The sequence below is a fragment of the Labeo rohita genome, unplaced genomic scaffold (assembly GCF_022985175.1).
Source record: "Labeo rohita strain BAU-BD-2019 unplaced genomic scaffold, IGBB_LRoh.1.0 scaffold_30, whole genome shotgun sequence".
Taxonomy (NCBI): Eukaryota; Metazoa; Chordata; class Actinopteri; order Cypriniformes; family Cyprinidae; genus Labeo; species Labeo rohita.
The window spans coordinates 2,814,275-2,834,305 of NW_026129217.1; the positions used below are offsets into that span (position 1 = coordinate 2,814,275).

General features: G+C 40.2%; 1 protein-coding gene across 1 annotated transcript; it reads right to left on the reverse strand.

Annotated features, from left to right (window-relative positions):
- Window positions 1–8,997: 8,997 nt before the first annotated feature.
- LOC127160180 (gastrula zinc finger protein XlCGF8.2DB-like) lies at window positions 8,998–15,141 on the reverse strand. Its single transcript, XM_051102827.1, has 3 exons — window positions 15,065–15,141; window positions 13,459–13,585; window positions 8,998–10,725 (listed from the first exon to the last, which is right to left on the reverse strand). Exons 2-3 carry the CDS (start codon window positions 13,583–13,585, stop codon window positions 9,980–9,982), a joined length of 873 nt encoding a protein of 290 aa, XP_050958784.1. The 5' UTR covers window positions 15,065–15,141; the 3' UTR covers window positions 8,998–9,979.
- Between the last annotated feature and the right edge of the window lie 4,890 nt (window positions 15,142–20,031).

Here is a 20,031-nt window from a genome sequence, read left to right on the forward strand (position 1 = left end):
ATTCTAATGGTTTTCATTATTTTACAAAAGCACAACATTTTGTTGTTATTGTGAGTTCACATAAAATCAGTTTAAAACTTCATTATCAGGAAAAAACGCAAGAGGCCGTGCGGTTGCCTCGCGAGTTGTTGGTGATCAAGATTAATCAGATGCTGAAATGTGTTCTGTCCTATATTAACCCATTAACAATGTGTTTTTTACCCATTGTTTTTTTATAGTGTATTCCCTGTGCAATTTGAGGTAAAATTAACAATGCAGTTTTTTTATTGTTGCGTTATGTTTTTACATTTGTATTGCCAAAATAGCTGCATTGCCACGTAACACTTTGCCTAAACCTGCCCTCAGTTTGAAACACACATAGGCCATCAGACACTTTCCATATGTGAAAGACAGTGATTCACAGCTTTGAGCCCCCACGATGGAGCTGAACTGTCCCAAACCCCAACCCCCTCCAACTGGAATTACACAAATGAAAAGTCAGTCATACTGCTGGAGGCTATTTGTTGCTTAATGTAAAATACTTGTTCTATCTAAAACAAAAATAATTGTGTAATTAATAAGACAACAATAAGCGGTATGTTTTCACACACGCATTTTATTAAAATTAAAAGTATTAATAAATAATGAATATTACTAAATTATTCATTAAAATTATTAATGAAACAAATTAAAACAAAACAGACTTTTTGTCACACACACACACAGGAGGTGACGAGAGGTGAGTGACAATCCAAACCAACGTTTATTGAACAGAATGTAGAACACATAGGGTTTGAGACAAATGGTAAATAGAATAGCTTAGCTGACGGTCCTTATAGCATGTGCAGGTGATTGTCCAGTATAGCCACGTAGAAAATCCAAAGAGCACAGGAGAGAACAACGGAGAGAATTGCAAAAGGTCAGGAGCTGTAGTCCACGGGTGCGAACGGTAGACCCGACAAGAGTAGAATGCCTGAGAGTCTCTTTATATAGGGTGTGGCTAATGGAGATCAGGTGCACGTGATTAGAACTCAGGCGATGATGAACGGGTAGGTGATGCTCCGGGTGACGTGGCAGGTGAAGGTGGCTGTGGTGAATGCCTGACACTACCCCTCCTCCAGGGGCGGCTCCCGACGCCCTAACACAACGTCGAGGATGACCACGACTGCGAGGGGCAGGACGATCCGGGTGGTTCCGATGGAAGTTAGCTAGTAGAGTAGGATCCAGCACATCGTCTCTGGGGACCCAGGATTGCTCTTCAGGTCCGTACCCCTCCCAGTCAATAAGGTATTCCAGGTGGCCGCCCAGACGCCGTGAGTCCAAGATTTCATGAACCGTGTAGATGGATGGTTGGTCCAGGACTTCTGGAGGAGGGGGTTCCGCTTCAGCTCCTGGGGTTTCTATGGCAGAGGGAAAGAAGGGTTTTAGGAGAGAGACGTGGAATGTGGGATGAATATGGTACCTGGGAGGGAGCTGAAGCTGGAAAGTGACATCATTGATCTGCCTCAGGATCTTAAAGGGACCAATATAGTGGGGACTCAGCTTGCGGCATGGTAGCCGTAGACGAAGGTCGTGGGTGGACAGCCAGACTAGATCGCCAGGTTGGTACCGGGAAGCGATCCTACGTCTGGTGTCGGCGAAGTGCTTGTTACGGCGTACTGCTCGCTGGAGATGGTGATAAGCTGAGTCCCACACTCTTTCGCTTTCTCGAAACCAGTGGTCTACAGCTGGAACATTAGAGGGTTCCTCCGTCCAGGGGAACAGCGGAGGCTGGTATCCGAGTACACACTGGAAAGGTGTTAAGCCGGTGGTATCTTGGCGGAGGGAATTCTGTGCGGGGACCCTGCTCCTGCTCCTGCTGTGTTTGTCCTCACTACAGTATGCCCGGAGGTAACGTCCGAGCTCCTGGATCTTTCTCTCTGTCTGGCCATTAGTCTGTGGATGATATCCAGAAGAAAGGTTAACAGTCACACCAAGCAGCTTGAAGAAAGCTTTCCAGACATGTGAAATGAATTGAGGGCCCCGGTCCGACACTATTTCCTCCGGGATGCCAAAGTGATGGAACACCTGATGGAAAAGATGTTCTGCGGTCTCCATAGCAGTTGGCAACCCCCTTTGTGGTACAAACTTGCGTGATTTTGAGAAACGATCGACAATCACCAGTACACATGTGTTACCTTCTGAGCTGGGAAGGTCAGTCACAAAAATCAACGCCTAGATGGGACCAGGGCCTCTCCGGGATGGGTAGTGGAACCAGTTTTCCTGTAGGTAACATGCGGGGAGAGTTAGACATGGCACAGACAGAGCAGCTCTGGACATACGTGATGGTATCACGGCGCATACTGGGCCACCAGTAACGAGTTTGAAGAAGCGAGAGGGTCCGCTTGCTGCCTGGGTGTCCAGAGCCCGGAGACTGGTGAGCTGTGCCCAGAAGGTGTTGACTTTGGGAGCAGGGAACGTAGATCTTCCCCTCTGGGCATTCCGGCGGAGCAGGCTCCTGGAGAGTGGCATGCTGTATGTCTTGGTCTTGGTTTCAGATTATCGGACTGACGATGAGGTTAGGAGGGATGATGGGTTCGGGGTCCGTGGGATGTTCAGAAGATGATTGACGAGAGAGGGCATCAGCAGGGATGTTCTTGGAATCAGGGCGGTAAGTGATCTTGAAACTAAAGCTTGTGAAGAAAAGTGCCCAACATGCTTGTCTGGGGTTGAGTCGTTTGGCCTCTCGAAGGTATTGAAGATTTTTGTGATCTGTGATGATGGTGAATGGATGAATTGCCCCTTCTAACCAATGACGCCACTCTTCCAGGGCCAGTTTGATGGCAAGCAGTTCTCGGTTAACCACATCGTAGTTTTGCTCTGCCAGAGACAGCTTATGTGAATGGAAAGCACAGGGATGGAGGATAGCAGGCTCACCGACCGCTTGAGAAAGCACTGCACCCACTCCAGTGGTGTAGGCGTCGACTTCAACCGTAAACGGGAGTTCGGGATCTGGATGGTGTAATAAGGGTGCAGTGCTGAAGATGTGCTTGAGATGTTGAAAGGCTTCGTGGGCAGCGGGGTTCCAGGTGAGGTGCTTGGGTTTACCCCGCAGGAGGAAGGTCAATGGAGCTGTGATGGAACTGTACCCTTTTATGAAGTGGCAGTAGAAGTTGGTGAATCCTAGGAAACTGAGTTCTTTGATGCTGTTGGGTTGTGGCCACTTCTGGATTGCGTCGACTTTCCCCTGGTCCATGAGCACGCCCTCGGCACTGATGTTATATCTTAGGAACTGTACTGATGGTTTATGGAATTCACACTTCTCCAGTTTGAGATATAGATGATGCTGGCGTAGTTTGTGAAGGACCTGCTGGACGTGCTGGCGATATTCGGCCATGTTCCGGGAGTAGATCAGGATATCATCAATACAGACCACGACAAACCGATGGAGGAACTCCCGGAACACCTCGTTCATAAACGTTTGGAAGACAGAAGGACTGATGGATAAGCCGTATAGCATGACCTGGTATTCGTAGTGCCCCGTAGGTGTTACAAAGGCGGTCTTCCATTCGTCTCCCGCACGAATACGAACGAGGTTGTACACACTCCGCAGGTCCAGCTTCGTGAATACCTGGGCTCCACGAAGCTCTTCGAGGGCGGCAGGAACCAAGGGGAGTGGATAAGGCTGTTGAAGGATCTGTGGAGTTGAGTTGCCGGTAATCAATGCATGGACGGAGACCTCCATCCTTCTTACCCACGAAGAAAAAGCTCGAAGCGGCCAGTGAGGTTGATGGTTGGATGAATCCCTGATTAAGAGCCTCTGCGATGTATTCCTCCATCGCCTGGCGCTCCGGGATGGACAGAGGATAAACCCTTCCCTTGGGTAGTTGAGCTCCAGGCAGCAAGTCAATAGCGCAGTCCCATGGCCGATGAGATGGTAGATGGGTGGCTGCTTGCTTACTAAACACATCCTGGAACGCCATGTACTCCACTGGGATCTCGGGTGTGAAGGCGGGTTCAGGGCTCTCTACCCGCGTAGATGCAACTAGAGCTGGAACGGTGTAAGGATGAGGTAACTTGGACAGACATTGGGTATGACACATTTGACTCCAACGTGTGATGTCACATGGGTCCCAGCAGAGTTCCGGACGATGTAGACGAAGCCAGGGGCGTCCCAGGATGATGCTTACGGTTGACTCCTCCAGTACCAGAAACTTTATCTCCTCTTGATGAAATAATCCGACTTGCAGAGTGATGTAAGGTGAAGAGAGACGTACTTTCCCACGCCCAAGTGGTTTTCCTTGAATAGTTGTAACAGCAAAAACCTGATGATGGCGATGACGTGGGAGTTGCAGTTGGTTCAAACATTCCTGGGAGATGAAGTTGCCGGTAGAGCCTGAGTCAACCAGAGCGGATACAAAAAGAGAGCAATCAGGAGTATGCAAAGTAACGGGTAATAAAGTAAGGCTGGCGTTTTCAACTTCGGATAGAATAGTACTCACCACCAGGCGTGGGGGTCTGATGGGGCAGGTGCGGAGATGATGTCCCTGTTGTCCACAGTATAAGCATAGACCAAGAGTGTTGCGACGATTTTGTTCTGTGCGTGAGAGCCGAGTGGAATCAACTTGCATGGGTTCTGGTACTGGGAAGCTAGCAGTCACCGAGGCAGACTGAGGAGCGGTTACCAGTGGCTGGCAGGTGGCTAGCCACTGAGAAACTCTAGTAGCAAGTTGAAGGAATGATTCCAATCCAATGCTGTCATCATACAAAGCCATGGCGGCACAAATTTCTGGGTTGAGCCCTTGCCGGTATGCTCCCAGCAGCGCGAATTCATTCCAGCTGCTAGCCGTCGCCAGCGTGCGGAAGTGGAGCGTGTATTCATTGACCGAAGAAGTACCGAGTGCTGGTCGCTGTGCTAAAAACTTCAGAGAAATGACTGGTAAACTGTTCATATGAGTTAATAATGGGGTTGTTGGAATTCCAGATTGCCTTAGCCCATTGGAGGGCCTTACCAGTTAGTAGAGATATGAGGAAAGCGACTCCGAAGGAAACTGTTGTGATTGCATCTGGATGTACAGGTTGACTTGTAGAAGAAAACTGCTACACTCAGCTGCCTCGCCCGCAAATGTGGCGGGCATGGCCATGGGACATCCTGAGGCAGATGGCGGCGGAGGTGTTGGAATTAGTGCCGCCTTGAAGACATTCACCAACTCAATGAGAGGATCGACTGCAGCTGGTGTCTCGGTGCTCATTTTTGTGTTGGTCGGGTCTTCTGTCTAACACACACACAGAGGAGACGAGAGGTGAGTGACAATCCAAACCAACGTTTATTGAACAGAATGTAGAACACATAGGGTTTGAGATAAATGGTAAATAGAATAGCTTAGCTGACGGTCCTTATAGCATGTGCAGGTGATTGTCCAGTATAGCCACGTAGAAAATCCAAAGAGCACAGGAGAGAACAACGGAGAGAATTGCAAAAGGTCAGGAGCTGTAGTCCACGGGTGCGAACAGTAGACCCGACAAGAGTAGAATGCCTGAGAGTCTCTTTATATAGGGTGTGGCTAATGGAGATCAGGTGCATGTGATTAGAACTCAGGCGATGATGAACAGGTAGGTGGTGCTGTAGGTGGTCTGCCGCGCGCGCCTCCACGTGGCTGATTATAATAACAAACCGAAAGTAGCTCGTGGGTGTGAACAAATTAAAAATAATTAGGTCTGACGAGAAAGACTGGACATGGGGTTGATTTCATACAGATTACTTTAACACATGATATTTGTTTTCGATAAGAATTACTTCATTTAAAAGTAGACATATCAGGCTTTCTATATATATATATATATATCTCATGTCTCTGTGTGGAGTATTCGCTGAGTTTTACTTCATTTTAGTGACGCATTTCTTAATGACGATCACAGAGAACAACGCAGCAGACTGCATACCCTGTTTGTTTGCTTTATTTCACAAAACCACAGAGTGTTGTTGTTATTATGAGTGTACACAAATAAAAGTGAACGATCAAAAATGACAGAGAAATTGAAGTTCTTTTTGGCGTTATCAGAAAAACGGCCACAAACCGCGCCGGCACGTTTTTCGACCCCAGAGGGTTAATAATTTAGTTTCTCAGATAAATGCAAAGCATGTGTGCATATGATAGCTATAAAATCACATGGGCAATATTAGTGATTGCTAATGTAACAATATAGTTGCTCCAGGCCTGTCAACATGCTTACTGATGTGTTCATTTATTTATTTATTTTAGTGACCAGATACCTATATGAATATTTTTGGGATAGAAATTATAGAACTAATCCTTTTATTTAGCAAGGATGCTTTAAATTGCTCCTGATATTAACATGCTCACAGATGTTTTTTTCAATATTACAGCAATAATAATTAAAAAAAAAACTGCAAATAAATATTAGTGATCTACATTAATGATCTGGGTTACACAAGCTTATCATAATGTGGAGAGGAAATGAAAGCATGATCGTTTTACTGTGTCTTTTGAGATCTTTAAAGAGTGTCTGGTTAAGTTTCAGAGTGCTGCAATGTCAGCTAAGCTTTTGATCTTATTACTAGACACTGCCATAGACTTAGGATTTTATTATCCACGATGAATTGAATAATTAATCAGAGTTGCCAATTTTATGGGAAGCCCTCGGCTAAAATTTGTGAGAACTGTTTAGTTTTTGATAGCCATTGAAGTGATAGCCATTCGTTCTTCTTTCACTCCACAGCTCTCAGATCTGTCTTTCAATTTGCTGGCTAGTCTGTTTTTTTCTTTCATCATGTTCAGCATGTTTCTTTGATGGAACTGTGTGATCTGGTTAACATTGTAACTGGTTAAGATTATAAAAGTAGCCTTTCCTGTAATTGGCCCCAGTATCCGAGTGTTGATTAACCTTTTCACTGGTAAGTTTAGAATACAGAATACTAGAATACTAAACTGTCTACCTGGAGTGAGTTTTTTTTAATGGCCATAGAATGTTGCAGTGTATCACGTTTCAGTTTCCATGATGACACATCAAGATGCTGCCTGGCCAGGAGGACATATTTTATTTATTTATTTATTTTTTAATTTTAAGTTCTCTGTAAATGTTCAAATCATAATAAACATTTCATGTTGTTTTGTTTTCATGCCAAATTATCATAAACGTGTCACACTCTGCGCACAATTAGATCTTGTCCACAGCACCCATTTTCTTCTTGTAGTTAATGTATTTCATTTTCTCATCTCCAGTGTTGTGGTCAGTCTTTCCAGAGGGCGATCTCTGGTGACTGCTCCGTTGTCAGCATGTGCACATCATGTTTGTCATGCCACTTCACTACCAGCATTTATTTGCAACTTTTGTCTTTTGCAAGTCTGCCTCCCCACTGGACACAGAAGCGTGGCATGGCCTTCCTTTTGGCCCCTTTTGGTTCCACAAGCCCCAGGTTTGGCTCTCAGCAGGTGATGGAAAAGAGAAGGCCTGGTGTACCAATTGTCCACATATGTGGCCTCTTTTTCCTTGTCGGGATTTGTCCAATAAACACAGGAGGCATAGTTTGCGTAATCTCAGTTCTTTATCATTTTCTCTTTTCTTTGTTTAAAACATGCACATGGCCATACATAAAGAAAACAAAAGAAACTGCACAAATAAAGAGGAAAACTATGGAGTTCTGGGCACAGATGTTATCGCGATCCTCTTTCCCAAAAGACTCTTTGAATAAAAAACCCAGCCCTTATATTACAGGGACCATACCATTAACCATTGACAGAGGGGTCACCCACACATAATACATTTAAATAACTTAATTGCCAAGATTAAACAAATTCGTGTGGTATAACTTGTTCAACGTGAGATTGCAGGAGTGCTGCTCCTTCCTCTTATGTGATATATATTCCTCTTATTTCTGTGAAGCATTTCTATCCTCTTCAGCTCCACACTTCCCAGTCTTTGATCCTCCAGCATTGGTATTGAGAGATTTAACATCTCTGCCCTCCATGCTGCCTCATAGTCAAGAACAGTTTGAACTTACAGCCTCCATGCTTTTGGGTTTGCAGATCTGGGTCAGGAGTTTGCGTGATGTTATCATCAAACATGTTGTCTCAGTTGGCCTTGAGTTGTGAGCTGGGTATGCCAGTTTGGGTCAGGGGTTCATGTGGTACTGTTGTCGGGTGTATGCAGTGGCTGGGCTTGAGGCAGAACCTGGATGTGTTAGTCGCAGATCAAGTCCATCTAAGTTTCTGCAGCTGCTGCTGTACGGCCACTTACCCGATCACAAAGTATCTTGGTTAAGAATCTCGGGGCCCCAGATCCGATTCCTGTAGAGGGATTTCATCTTCTCCTTTTGACCAGCTCTCTTGGTTTTCGTTTAACAGGGCAAGAAGTGTGACTCTGGGGCAAGGATTGATGTAATACTTTAAAGTCTCAAGCAGCAGCTCGTCTTCCAGAGCATTCCAGTTCCGTAATTTTTCCTGAAGGAGTACAATCCTTTCCTTGTTCACATTCTCCTGATGTTGGTGATTGCGATGCATGACTTCTTCTTGCGGAAGGATCTGCCACAATCATTGCACACCGTTAGGTTAGACAGCTGGTTTGGCCTGTCAGCTCCTGCCATGGGTTCACTAACGAGGCTGTCCTGGGATCCAGAGGGCCCAAAATTTTTTTCTTTTGCTTTTCTGTAACCATCGTTTATCCCCGGGTCAGAAGGTTAGCCCTTCCTGGGGTGGCCCGGATCCTACCTTAGGTGGGTCACGCAGGGGTGCCGTGGCCATGGCAGGAGCTGATGTGAAGAAATGTACTGCCAAAATCCAAGCCGGCCTTTCCATAGCAGCAGTGACTCATCAATGTACAAATCCCTGTGAGGAACAAACATCTGCCCAAAAGCAGCCATCAGAGAGGTGAAAACACTTATAATTTTATTCAGAGGATCTCTGAGGTTTGTTGTAGCATTGTCAGCAAAGTGGACGGTCCTCAGGAGGAGTTGGTAGTGATCCAGAGAGAAGAGAGTGGAGAAAAACAGGGTCTGTGTTACTGGATTGGTGTGTTTATTTTACCATTTCCATACATTTTAAGACCTCATCGCCACTTCAAGTTTTAACTGGTTACATAGGCAACACTTTAACTTACATTTATGATATATATTGATTGTAAGATAACACAACAAAACAATTTTAGTTTGTGATAATTCCTCATCAATACAACATAATTCAGAACGGTGGGAACAAAGCACAAGAAAATTAATTGAGTGACTAACCCAATGTAAGGTTAATTAGAAAGAGAAACCTGAAACAAGAATTAGACCAATAAACAAAACAATTGACAAAACTTAGTGAAGAGGGAACTTAGAGAAGACGAAAAATGATGAAATGGACCAGTTTATAACCTAATTAACAAATATTAAACCTTTATAACATTGTTAAAACTAAGTATTGAGTGACTGATACCATCTTTGTCATGGAAAACACTTGCTGGTTCACAGTTTTAACATACGTTTGTGGTCAGACAACCACAGCTGAAAGCAGCTTCCAGACGTCATCAGATGAGCCTTAACAGTACTTATGTTTAAACCATGATTTAAAAACATTACCAGTACATTCTCTCACTAAGATGAATCAGAAAATGCAATGTTCTTTATTTCATGGAGCTTGTCATTTTATTTATATGGAATTTTTTTAATATTGCCATTAAGTTACACAGTGTGGCATTTCAGATTTGCATTTTAATCAGATTTGGCCCACATTCAGCAGCAGTGTGAACATTCACTCAGATATGCAGGTGAAGGAATTCTATCTAGTGTGAACTCTCATGTGAAATTCACATTATGACTAGGTTACATTTATGACTAAAACTCTTTCCACATTGTTGACATTTAAAACAGTTCCCTCCTGAATGAGTCCTCGTGTGGTAATTAAGGCTTACTTTACATGTGAAACTCCTAACACACTGACCACATATGAACTCTTTCTCTCCGGTGTGAATGATCATGTGGTATCTACGGCTTAGTTCTGTCATGAAGCTCTTTCCACATTAATCACGTTAACAGCTTCCATCCCGTGTAACGTCTCATGTGATAATTAAAGCGGTTTTTATGGGTAAAACTCTTCCCACACTGAGTGCAAGTGTAAGGCTTCTCTCCAGAGTGAAGTCTCATGTGGACTTTAAGGACGTCTTTTCGAATGAAACTCTTTCCACACTGATTACATATAAAATGTCTCTCTCCAGTGTGAATCTTCATGTGGACTTCAAGGTTTTGTTTTTGAGTGAAACTCTTTCCACACTGTTGGCAAGTGTAAGGCTGCTCTCCAGTGTGAACTCTCATGTGAATTTTAAGGTTTTCTTTGAGAGTGAAACTTACTCCACACTGTTGGCAGGTGTAAGGTTTCTCTCCAGTGTGAATCCTCATGTGGACCTTAAGGTTTCGTTTTTGAATGAAAGTCTTTCCACACTGTTGACAGGTGTAAGGCTTCTCTCCAGTGTGAACTCTCATGTGAAATTTTAGGGTTTCTTTGACAGTGAAACTCTTTCCACACTGTTGGCAGGTGTAAGGTTTTTCTCCAGTGTGGATCCTCATGTGGACCTCAAGGTTTCCTTTTCGACTGAAACCTTTTCCACACTGATGGCAGGTAAAAAAACTCTTAGATTCAATCTTCTGGTCTCTTTTTCGTGAGGAGCACTTTTCAGTCTGTGCGGATTTTTCTCCAATTTTGAAATCAAGATCTTTCTCATTCTGCTCTTTATCTTCCATATCCTTCAGCTCTTGGCTCTTCTCAATCAGGTCTAAAGTAAAAAAATAAATACAAAAGCAGTTTAATAGCAGAAACAAACAGACATCAAAACCAAGATATGGCATCAAAATCTATTGAAAACATGCATATTCTGTAATCTCAGAAACTCTTTGCTTTCAAACTTTCAATCTGGCAATTATCAAATGCTTTGCCAAATGAGAGCTGTTTTTTTTTCCAGCATCAATTCCACCACAACATTCTTTTTTTAAGTTTAAAAGAAAATAATTGGTTTAAAGAAAACAGTTGGTAACATAATACGCTGGACTGAAAGGACTGAAATCCTGCAGCGCCTGCAAGGTCCACCTGCTCAAGAAAGCACATGTATATGACCGTCTGAAGTCTGCCAATGAACATCTGAATGATTCAGAGAACTGGGTGAAAGTGTTGTGGTCAGATGAGACCAAAACCAAGCTCTTCGGCATCAACTCAACTCACAGTGTTTGGAGGAGGAGAAATGCTGCCTATGACCCCAAAAACACCATCCTCAATGTCAAACATGGAGGTGGAAACATTATGCTTTGGGGGTGTTTTACTGCTAAAGGGACAGGACAACTGCACTGCATCAAAGAGACAATGAACAGGGCCATGTACTGTCAAATCTTGGGTGAGTAAAAATGGGTCGTGGATGGCCAACTATAAGCATCGTCTGACTTCTGTGATTGCCAGTAAGGGTTTTGCCACCAATTACTAAGTCATGTTTTGTGAAGGGATCAAATGCTTATTTCACTCATTAAAATGCAATTCAATTCATTCATTTTTTTTTAAATGCTCTTTTCTGTTTTTTTTTTTTTTTTTTTTTGTTATTCTGTCTCTCACTGTTCAAATAAAACTATCATTAAAATTTTATACTGATCATTATTTTGTCAGTGGGCAAACGTACAAAATCAGCAGGGGATCAAATATGTTTCCCCCACTGTAGTGATGGATTAAATGGTGTTACCATAGAATAGCTTTAATTTAAAATGGTGTGAACAGTCAAACTAAATCTAAAAGCAGCAAATAACAGCAGCGGTAAAAGATTAAAGTCACTGTTGTGGTTTATAGACAAAATGTCTATAATTTTTTTAAACAAATTGTCAAAATGTATTATATGTTATATTGTTTTTTTAAGCATGTTGTCAACTTGCCATCTGCAATTACTATTAAAAACAGTACAAATGCTGATTTACACAACTTTCTTCACCTTGCATACTCAAATGCTGTTTTTTCTTTTTTTTTTTTCAGAACGAGTGAATTTTTCAAAGGAGAAATCCTCCATGCACTCCTCAACAAGCAGCCACTATAACAGATGCTATCCTGAGTATGTTGGTAACTGAAAATGAGGACACATTTGAAAAAGTTAAGTTTCTATAAACACCACCAAAGACAGAATAGCTTTAACCGCTGATATATAGACAAGTGTTGCCACTGAAGCATTACTTGGCATTACATTGTATTACATTGGGAATGACTGGAAGATGATGTCTGTCTGTCTTACCACCATGACACTCAAAGACAGACATACCTCAACCTACATTGCAGAGTGGAATGAAGAAGTAGCAGTCAAATTTGAAATCCCTTTTGAGAAAATTTCTGTTATTTGACATGACAGTGGTGCGAACATTGTGATTGCTGCAAAATTACTGGAGAAACATGGGTGTACCAGTATACGCTGCACTGGAGGCAACAGTAAGGAAGAGAGCAGAGAGGAGAAAGCTGAGGAGGATCTTCAGCACTCAAATTAGAAATTAAGTCCTGGCTTACTTTGTTGAGAGGCCCCTAGCCAAGGAAGAAAATCCTTTGGATTGGTGGAGAGATAATAATGATAAATACCCCACCATTGCCAAATTAGCTAAATCCTACTTGTGTATCCAAGGTACCTCAGCACCATCTGAGCATCTTTTCTCTGCTGCAGTTTGCAAACAAAAAAAAAAGAGCCAGTCTCAACCCAAAGCATGTGGCCATGCTGACATTTTTGGATTCCAATTCTAAATTTTGGAAAAATGAATAAGAAACATATTCGTATGAACAACTTTGAACCGTGAGTTTTCCTGTTCTTGTGGATTCTACCTCTGTATCAAACAGTAACATTTGTTGTTTGTTTATTATTTATAATTTTGATATTTCAACAAATTCTGCTGCTTAATATCTTATTCCAGGCATGTTTATGTCCTAATTTCAGACATTTACTTTAGCCCAACATGCCGTGACTATTGTGTTTTCCAGTCGTCCTACCAAAACGCATCACCATCTTGAATAATAAAATAAAATCCCTTCCTTGGTTAGCATTTTTCACTCACTTGTAGGGGTGAAACAGCAGCCTATAGGAAGCCTATAAAAGCAGCCTATAAAAACCTGCTGCTGTCTGTGTTCTTAACATTAATCAAACAACAGGTATAACAAAGATTAATCGATTATTAATCTATACAGCGAACACTAAGGATATTTTTAAAAATGAATGGTTGTCTTCAGTTTAGAGGTTGATATTGGGCAGTTAACAGTGAGGCTCCTATGTACCATCATTTAAGTTAGTAAGTTACTTATTTTTATTTAATGCATAACATATGGAAGTAGGATGTTCTCAGCTGTACTTAAAGGCAGCATTAGTATTTGTCTGGTCATGTGATCTCAACATGTCAAACAAAAGCACTTATATTATGACACTCACATGACATTCTTCATAAATATTATTCATTTCTGTAGAGACTGACATTTTAATAAGGATCAAATGAGAATGAAAACTAACCTGTTTGTTCCTCAGTATCTTCTCGTTTCAGACTGTATACTTCTGCAATCTTCATGTCTTCACTCACCTCTTCAACCTTCATAGCTTCAATTTTCATGTCTTCACTTTCCTCTTTAATAAGTGCCATCTTTATAAAAGTGTGAATAAACAGAAAAAAAAAAAAAAAACTCAATTCAGATCAGCTCAGTCAGAGTAAGAGTTCCAAAAAATCCAAAAAAGCACTACATATTAAAACAAAAACAGACACTTTTTATGCATTTGTTTAGGTACTGAATGACCAATAGATTACATTTTTTAGATTGCACTTTATTGATTTTATTACTATAGATTTGGTTTGTAAAAGCTGTTTGTTGTTCTTGTTGCATTTACACAGCTTTAGCAGCAGAGGTAATACATTTGTGTGTTTTTAAATATATAGAACTATTTTCTTCATTTGGATGAATTTATCTGTCTTTTATCAGATTTACCAATTGTTATAAGATCTCTAGTTTCAGGTAGCCAAAGCTAAGTTAAAGCTTCAGGTAGATGTTTTAAAGTTGTTTTCTTAAAGATGCTAAGAAAAGCAGGCATTAAAGCTCCAAACCTGACTTGAAATGACCTAACAAATCATTCAGGGTTAAAGCGGTCTTATTAAAGACAATTTAAGTTTACACAATCTCACTAATTTGATCCATGTTCAGTGCATTAAGATAACTTGATGTGGACACTTATTCTTAAGAAGCCCTTAATGTCAATCATGGATCAAATCAATCCACCACAGCAAACGTGAATAAATTTGTGCCGTTTAAAGCATTTGAGATGTAGTGTTTTTTTCCCAGGGCATAACCCACAGTTATATTCTTCATCTGTAAATGTTAGAAAGTCTTGCAAATATATCCATTTTTCTGTGAGAAGTGGGCGAGGCTTATGAGAGTGAACAGTGTGCTGCTGTGCGCTACACAGGCTGAATGCAATAGAACAATAGTGCAATAAATCTGAGTAAAAAAATATACACATTTTGCTAAAATATTTGTAGTTGGACATTAAATGTGATATGTACACATAAGTGATATGTAATGCGAATACAGCCCTAATTTCTAGCTCAAATGAGTTAATGTCTGTTCCTCTTACCAGTTGAAATGTAATCTGTTTTCTTTTTAATTTAATGATTTTAACTTGTGATTTAGTGCTTTAAAGAGCAATTTTAGATTGTAATGTTTTAATGGCCTACTAATAACCATAAAGGTACAGCTGTCATAAAACCAGAGAGAAAAACTGCATGGCTAGAAACTGCTAGTTGCCAGAGTGACTGAGCTTGATTTGTGTGAAATTTGCTTTATGGAAACAAATCATTTGACAATGAGTCAGATTAACTGAAATAAGCCTGGCTTATTAAATAAGCCAGAGCAACTGTTATTCATATTCAGATGAAAACGCTCTTATGTTTCTTTCACAGAGTTTACAATACAATGAGAGAAATAAGACAGCTTTTCTTTCACTCATTTGCTGATACGTTTTACTCTCACATGCATTAACATTATTTAAGGCATTACAGACTTACATTAAACAACAATTAAACCATTTTACATCATTGGTGTTGACTCAAATGTTTGATAGTTAAACAAACCTTTCCTCAGCTGAATCACAACAGATGCACCAGCGCAGCTTTATGACATCACACACCACACCAAAATAAAAGTCCTGTTCAAACACAAATGTCAGAAGTGCTGGAAAACTTACATAAAACAAAAGTAAACAATTTAAACAATGAAACATGTATTCAGAGTTTTACTATTTTTGAAATACATGTTTAATATCTAGTTGTGCGCTTAAAATAACTGCTAATGAAAGATTTGTAACACATCTACTATTCTCTCTAAAAGGCAAAACGGTTAACCATATCAGCTTTGTCAATAAAACTAAATCTTTGCTTGGGCCACAGATTATTCAAAAACAAAAATAAACAAATGCAACAATAACCAGGTAATCAGTTATTATTAGTAAATTTGACTTTATAAATGAATCTCATACACACACACACACGCACACACACACACACACACACACACACACACAGTATTCATATTACAGTGTTTCTAATAATATATTGCTGTTTTTTTATGAATATGTCAATATTTTTGATCATATTAAATAAGATATCAAATATACATATGTATATTAATGGGACATGCTTTTATTTTTATCTATTTGGTTTTTGCTGCACTGTTGGTTTGTTATTTTCTCCTGGGCATGTACTAATTCATCACATAACTGCTAAACCTTGCATCACAGGATACTGTATTAAATTGATATTGTTGTTTGTTATTATCCTATCAGGTAGGATACAAGTGATTTCATAACATTTCAGCTGGTTCTAATTTGCGTTTTGGATGCTGAACATGTTTAGCTAAAAAGACTGCCACTCCAGTTTAGCGTTTATTGTGTCTTTGCAGTAAAAGACACAAAGTTGACAATTCTGGCTATGCTTTCGTTATATTAATAATTTCTTTATTATTATTTTATTTACTGAACACTCAAGAGTTATCTAATGTAACTATTTGTGGCTTGTGTTTTAAATATATGTTCCCCTGGACTTCAGAAAAGGATTCTGACTTTTATTTATTTATTTATTATAAAGGTATACAGCAGTCAACATTTAAAGTGGTTCAAAACCTTTCATAAAAGTTGTCCTAAAACCAAAACAATACCCTTTCTTGTCTTAGGCCAACTTTGATTAACTTTTTTTGATCCACTTAAAATGTTGACTACTGTATTCTGTTCTAAAGCAGAGGATGGACTTTGCAGAATGGGATGATGAGACACCCAGAATGATGGATGAAGTGGAAGAGTACTGTTCTTCAAACTTTCAGTTAGATGAGTTCTCAGAGGAAAATTTGCTTTCGTTCTGGGAGAAACTAGATTGAGAATCTTCTGCATTCCTGCAACAAGCGGTGTAAGTGAACGCTCATTTAGTGCAGCAGACTGTGTTTTTAGAGGCAAGGCGGAATTGTCTGAATCCTGGCACAGTAGATGCTATTCTGTTTTTGCACAGTACAAAGGAAAAGGCCAAGTTAAGCATATAACATAGCTGGCATTTAGGCTGAATTGGAACTGCTTTTGTTATCTGTCAGCATTTTTTCTAGATCTGTATAAGCGCAGACAAGTTTTTTTTTGAGGGGGAATAAAGTTCTTAATTGTTACTTTGTATAGCCTATCTATTTGAAAAGTTTCAGCATGATATTCCATATTATTTGAATAGATAGTTATCATTGTGTGTTGTGTTGATAGAAACGGAAATATTCCCATTAAAGGATAAGTCCACTTCCACAATAAAGATTCACATGTAATGTGCTCACCCCCTTGTCATCCAAGATGTTCATGTCTTTCTTTCTTCAGCCATAAATATGCCATGCATGTAATCCAATTATTGTAGTCCAAGTATTCAAACCCAACAACCATGTTAAAAAATGTCAGCAGCATTAGAGAGAAGAAGGCAGGAGTCACAAACTTCACTTTAACAGTTTTTAATAAAGAAAACTCAGGAAAATTCAACACAGGTGCATAATCCAACACATGTACAATGCAAGTATCAAGGTAGACCAGACCAGGAACAATAGAAAAGACAGGAACTAATATAAATGGGATCACACATGCAAAGCAAACTGTAAAAACAAATCTCCATCCTGAAATGTACTTCATAATTAATCTGAAATAGATAGCTTGATAAAGACAGATCCAGATTTGGTCAAGTTTTCAGTGTCCCCAAGGGTGCCATCACACAAAACACAATGGGTGGGAATTTCATTAGCATAGAAATATTGGCAGGATGAGCAAATACACTGGACATTTCATGAAGTTTCTGGAACACCACTGGTTGAATCAGGACAGTGGAGACTAATAAGATCTAACAAGTTACTCAAAGCCACTATGTATAAGGCAGTAGACAAGTATACACAGTAGGAATTACTGCCAGAATTGGTGATTCTGGCATTTGGGTATATTTTTTCTTTACTTGCACACAACTCCTCTCTTTCTTCTGTGCTTCCCTCACAAACTGCACTGTGGTTTCTTAGCATCTAAGTAGTAGTTATTGGACTTACTACATGCTGATGCAGAAAGAAGTGTGTGCTCTAAAAGAAGCATGAGACTAGATAATCTAGATACATATGCTGTAGTGTACTGTAACTATTCTCATGTACGTCTCTGGAAAGTTCTCATAAGCTGTGATGAAAACATCACCCTCCTCATCTGCATGAAAGTGTAAAAAAAGGTGTAAGTAAAGAAAGTGATATAATGATAATGATAAATTGTGTTTACACTAAACTAGCAGTATTTTCTTTAGCAATAGGCTAAGTGTAAGGTGGCAGATATTTCAAAACATGCCGACCAGCATATGCTGTTTTTTTCACCAGGGCTGTCTAGTGGATACCCTTTTGCCTCCTTCCGTGGATTACGTACGCCGCCGATCAACCCTCGCCTGTTTCACAGATTACACTTATGTCTTGCCTATGCTGTACCTGTGTGCCATTGTTTGACTCCAAGCCTGTATACGACCATGTCTTTGTCTATGTTGTCTAATAAAAGCTCGCATTTGGATCTGCCTGCCACACTTCTGTCACTCTGTAACATTAGTATTAGTATTATGTTGTTGTTGTTTTATTGTAATACTGTGGCAACCTCTGTGGCTGATCATCTTGGCCAGGACTCTTTTTGAAAAAAAAAGATTCAGAATTTCAGAAATCTAATTTCTTAACTTTGTTCTAAAGAAAGGACAATAAAAAAAGGTATTCGTGGTGGTGAGAATAAGATGGGCAATTGCTTTTTCCATATAATCTTCAATAAAGTTTCACTTGGATACTATAAATTTGGAGGGTCTCCACATGACGCGGTGCTCATGGGATTAAAGATAAGCTTTTTATCTCCCTGTTTTCATGTTTGCTGCCTGGAACGTCCTTTGGTTGCTGAGTTTTGTCTTGGATTCATTTGGATTTACTCCACATATGAATTAAGCAACACAGATCATATGTCATATGGTCCCTAGGGAAAAAGGTAATCTATTTAAAACACATTTATTTCATACTAAGTAAAGTTCAAATCTATTAACATATTTAACTGACATATCACTCCGGACTGATATAAAAGTGATAATGAAACTTTATTTGGAGCACTACTGGTGCACAACGTACATTTCTTAATATTAAGCCTAGAATGTGTTATAATGTCACTAGTGAAAAATAGTATCGGTCTTCAAATGCGAAATATTTAAAGTGTACCTGAAGTATACTTGCAATAGTTCCACTTTAGCATAATCAAATTGAACTGCAGCACTACTGCCACACAATTAAAATGCATTAAGTACAAAGTTAGTTACAATGTTGCAGACCTTTAATTTTTAAATTCCACGAGCACGCATGCAGATCAAATGAAAATGAATCAAACCCACAAATTTATGATCTGTTATCACTCTATCCATAACCCTGGTTTAAAATTATAAGTTAAAGCCTGTTTTGATTAGTCTAATTTCTGCAATTTAATAAACACTGTGAATGCACAAGAAGAAGAGTAAATAGAGTATATCAGAAATAGCAAAAACGCTCCTCTATTCCAGCTATTTATTTATTTAAACATCATAATCTTGTGTTTATTATTTTAATGTTTAGTGTGTGGGTTTGCTGTGGACTGAATTTCTGAGGTTTTTTTTTTTCATTATTGTCAGCCCTTTATGATGATTGACAGCGGTATGTAGGAGTCAGCATGAGCTGAGAAAATGAAAATGAAACGGGGCAACGGCAGAAAAATAGTACAAGGGAAAAAAAACTATACAAAATAGAAACACTATACTTCAAACAACTCATCCCAACATCACACACTCAACACAGCAGTTCAGGAAGTTGCAGTGTCTCAAATATAATCTGAGGTGAGTGTTTCATCTTTCTCTTGTTGTTTTCATGTATGTTTGTCTCATTGGTCACTTTGTGCTTCTGAGACTTTAATGCTGCGCTGAAGTCATTTTGATGACTTTATTTATAGCTCTTTATGTCGTGATCAAACAGATGATAAAGTGTGTCTGTAACTCAATGACAGAAAGCTGCCCAGACAGAGATGGGATGTAACTAAGTACAAATACTTTGTTACTGTACTTAAGTAGATTTTTCTGGTATCAGTACTTTACTTCTAAATGCGAAAACTCTGATTTGTCTTGACTGGCAACGCGATTCTGCTCGCGCGCGCTCCGCGTCTCCGCCAAACGGTTTCTATAAGAGGCCGTCCACATATCGCGCCTAAAAACGTGTGGGAAAACGCGAGGTGCGCCGATTTCTCCTCGTTTCCAAGCGCTCTGTAGCGTGCGCTCCCGTGGCGTCTGCCGTTGCTAAGCAACCATGAGCCGCACTCTCAATGAAGACGCGTAAGTTTCATCCAAACGGATGGACAAACGGATTTCCAGCACTAAAAATCACTTGCTGTAGCTCTGCTACTAAATTTATTTAAAAATGTACAGCTATGATCAGCTGTTTCTCAATCTTGGCTGAGCTTTCAGTGTTGTTACTGGAAAAGATGAAGCTAATTGGTTGAATCTTGTCACGTGACCTGCGG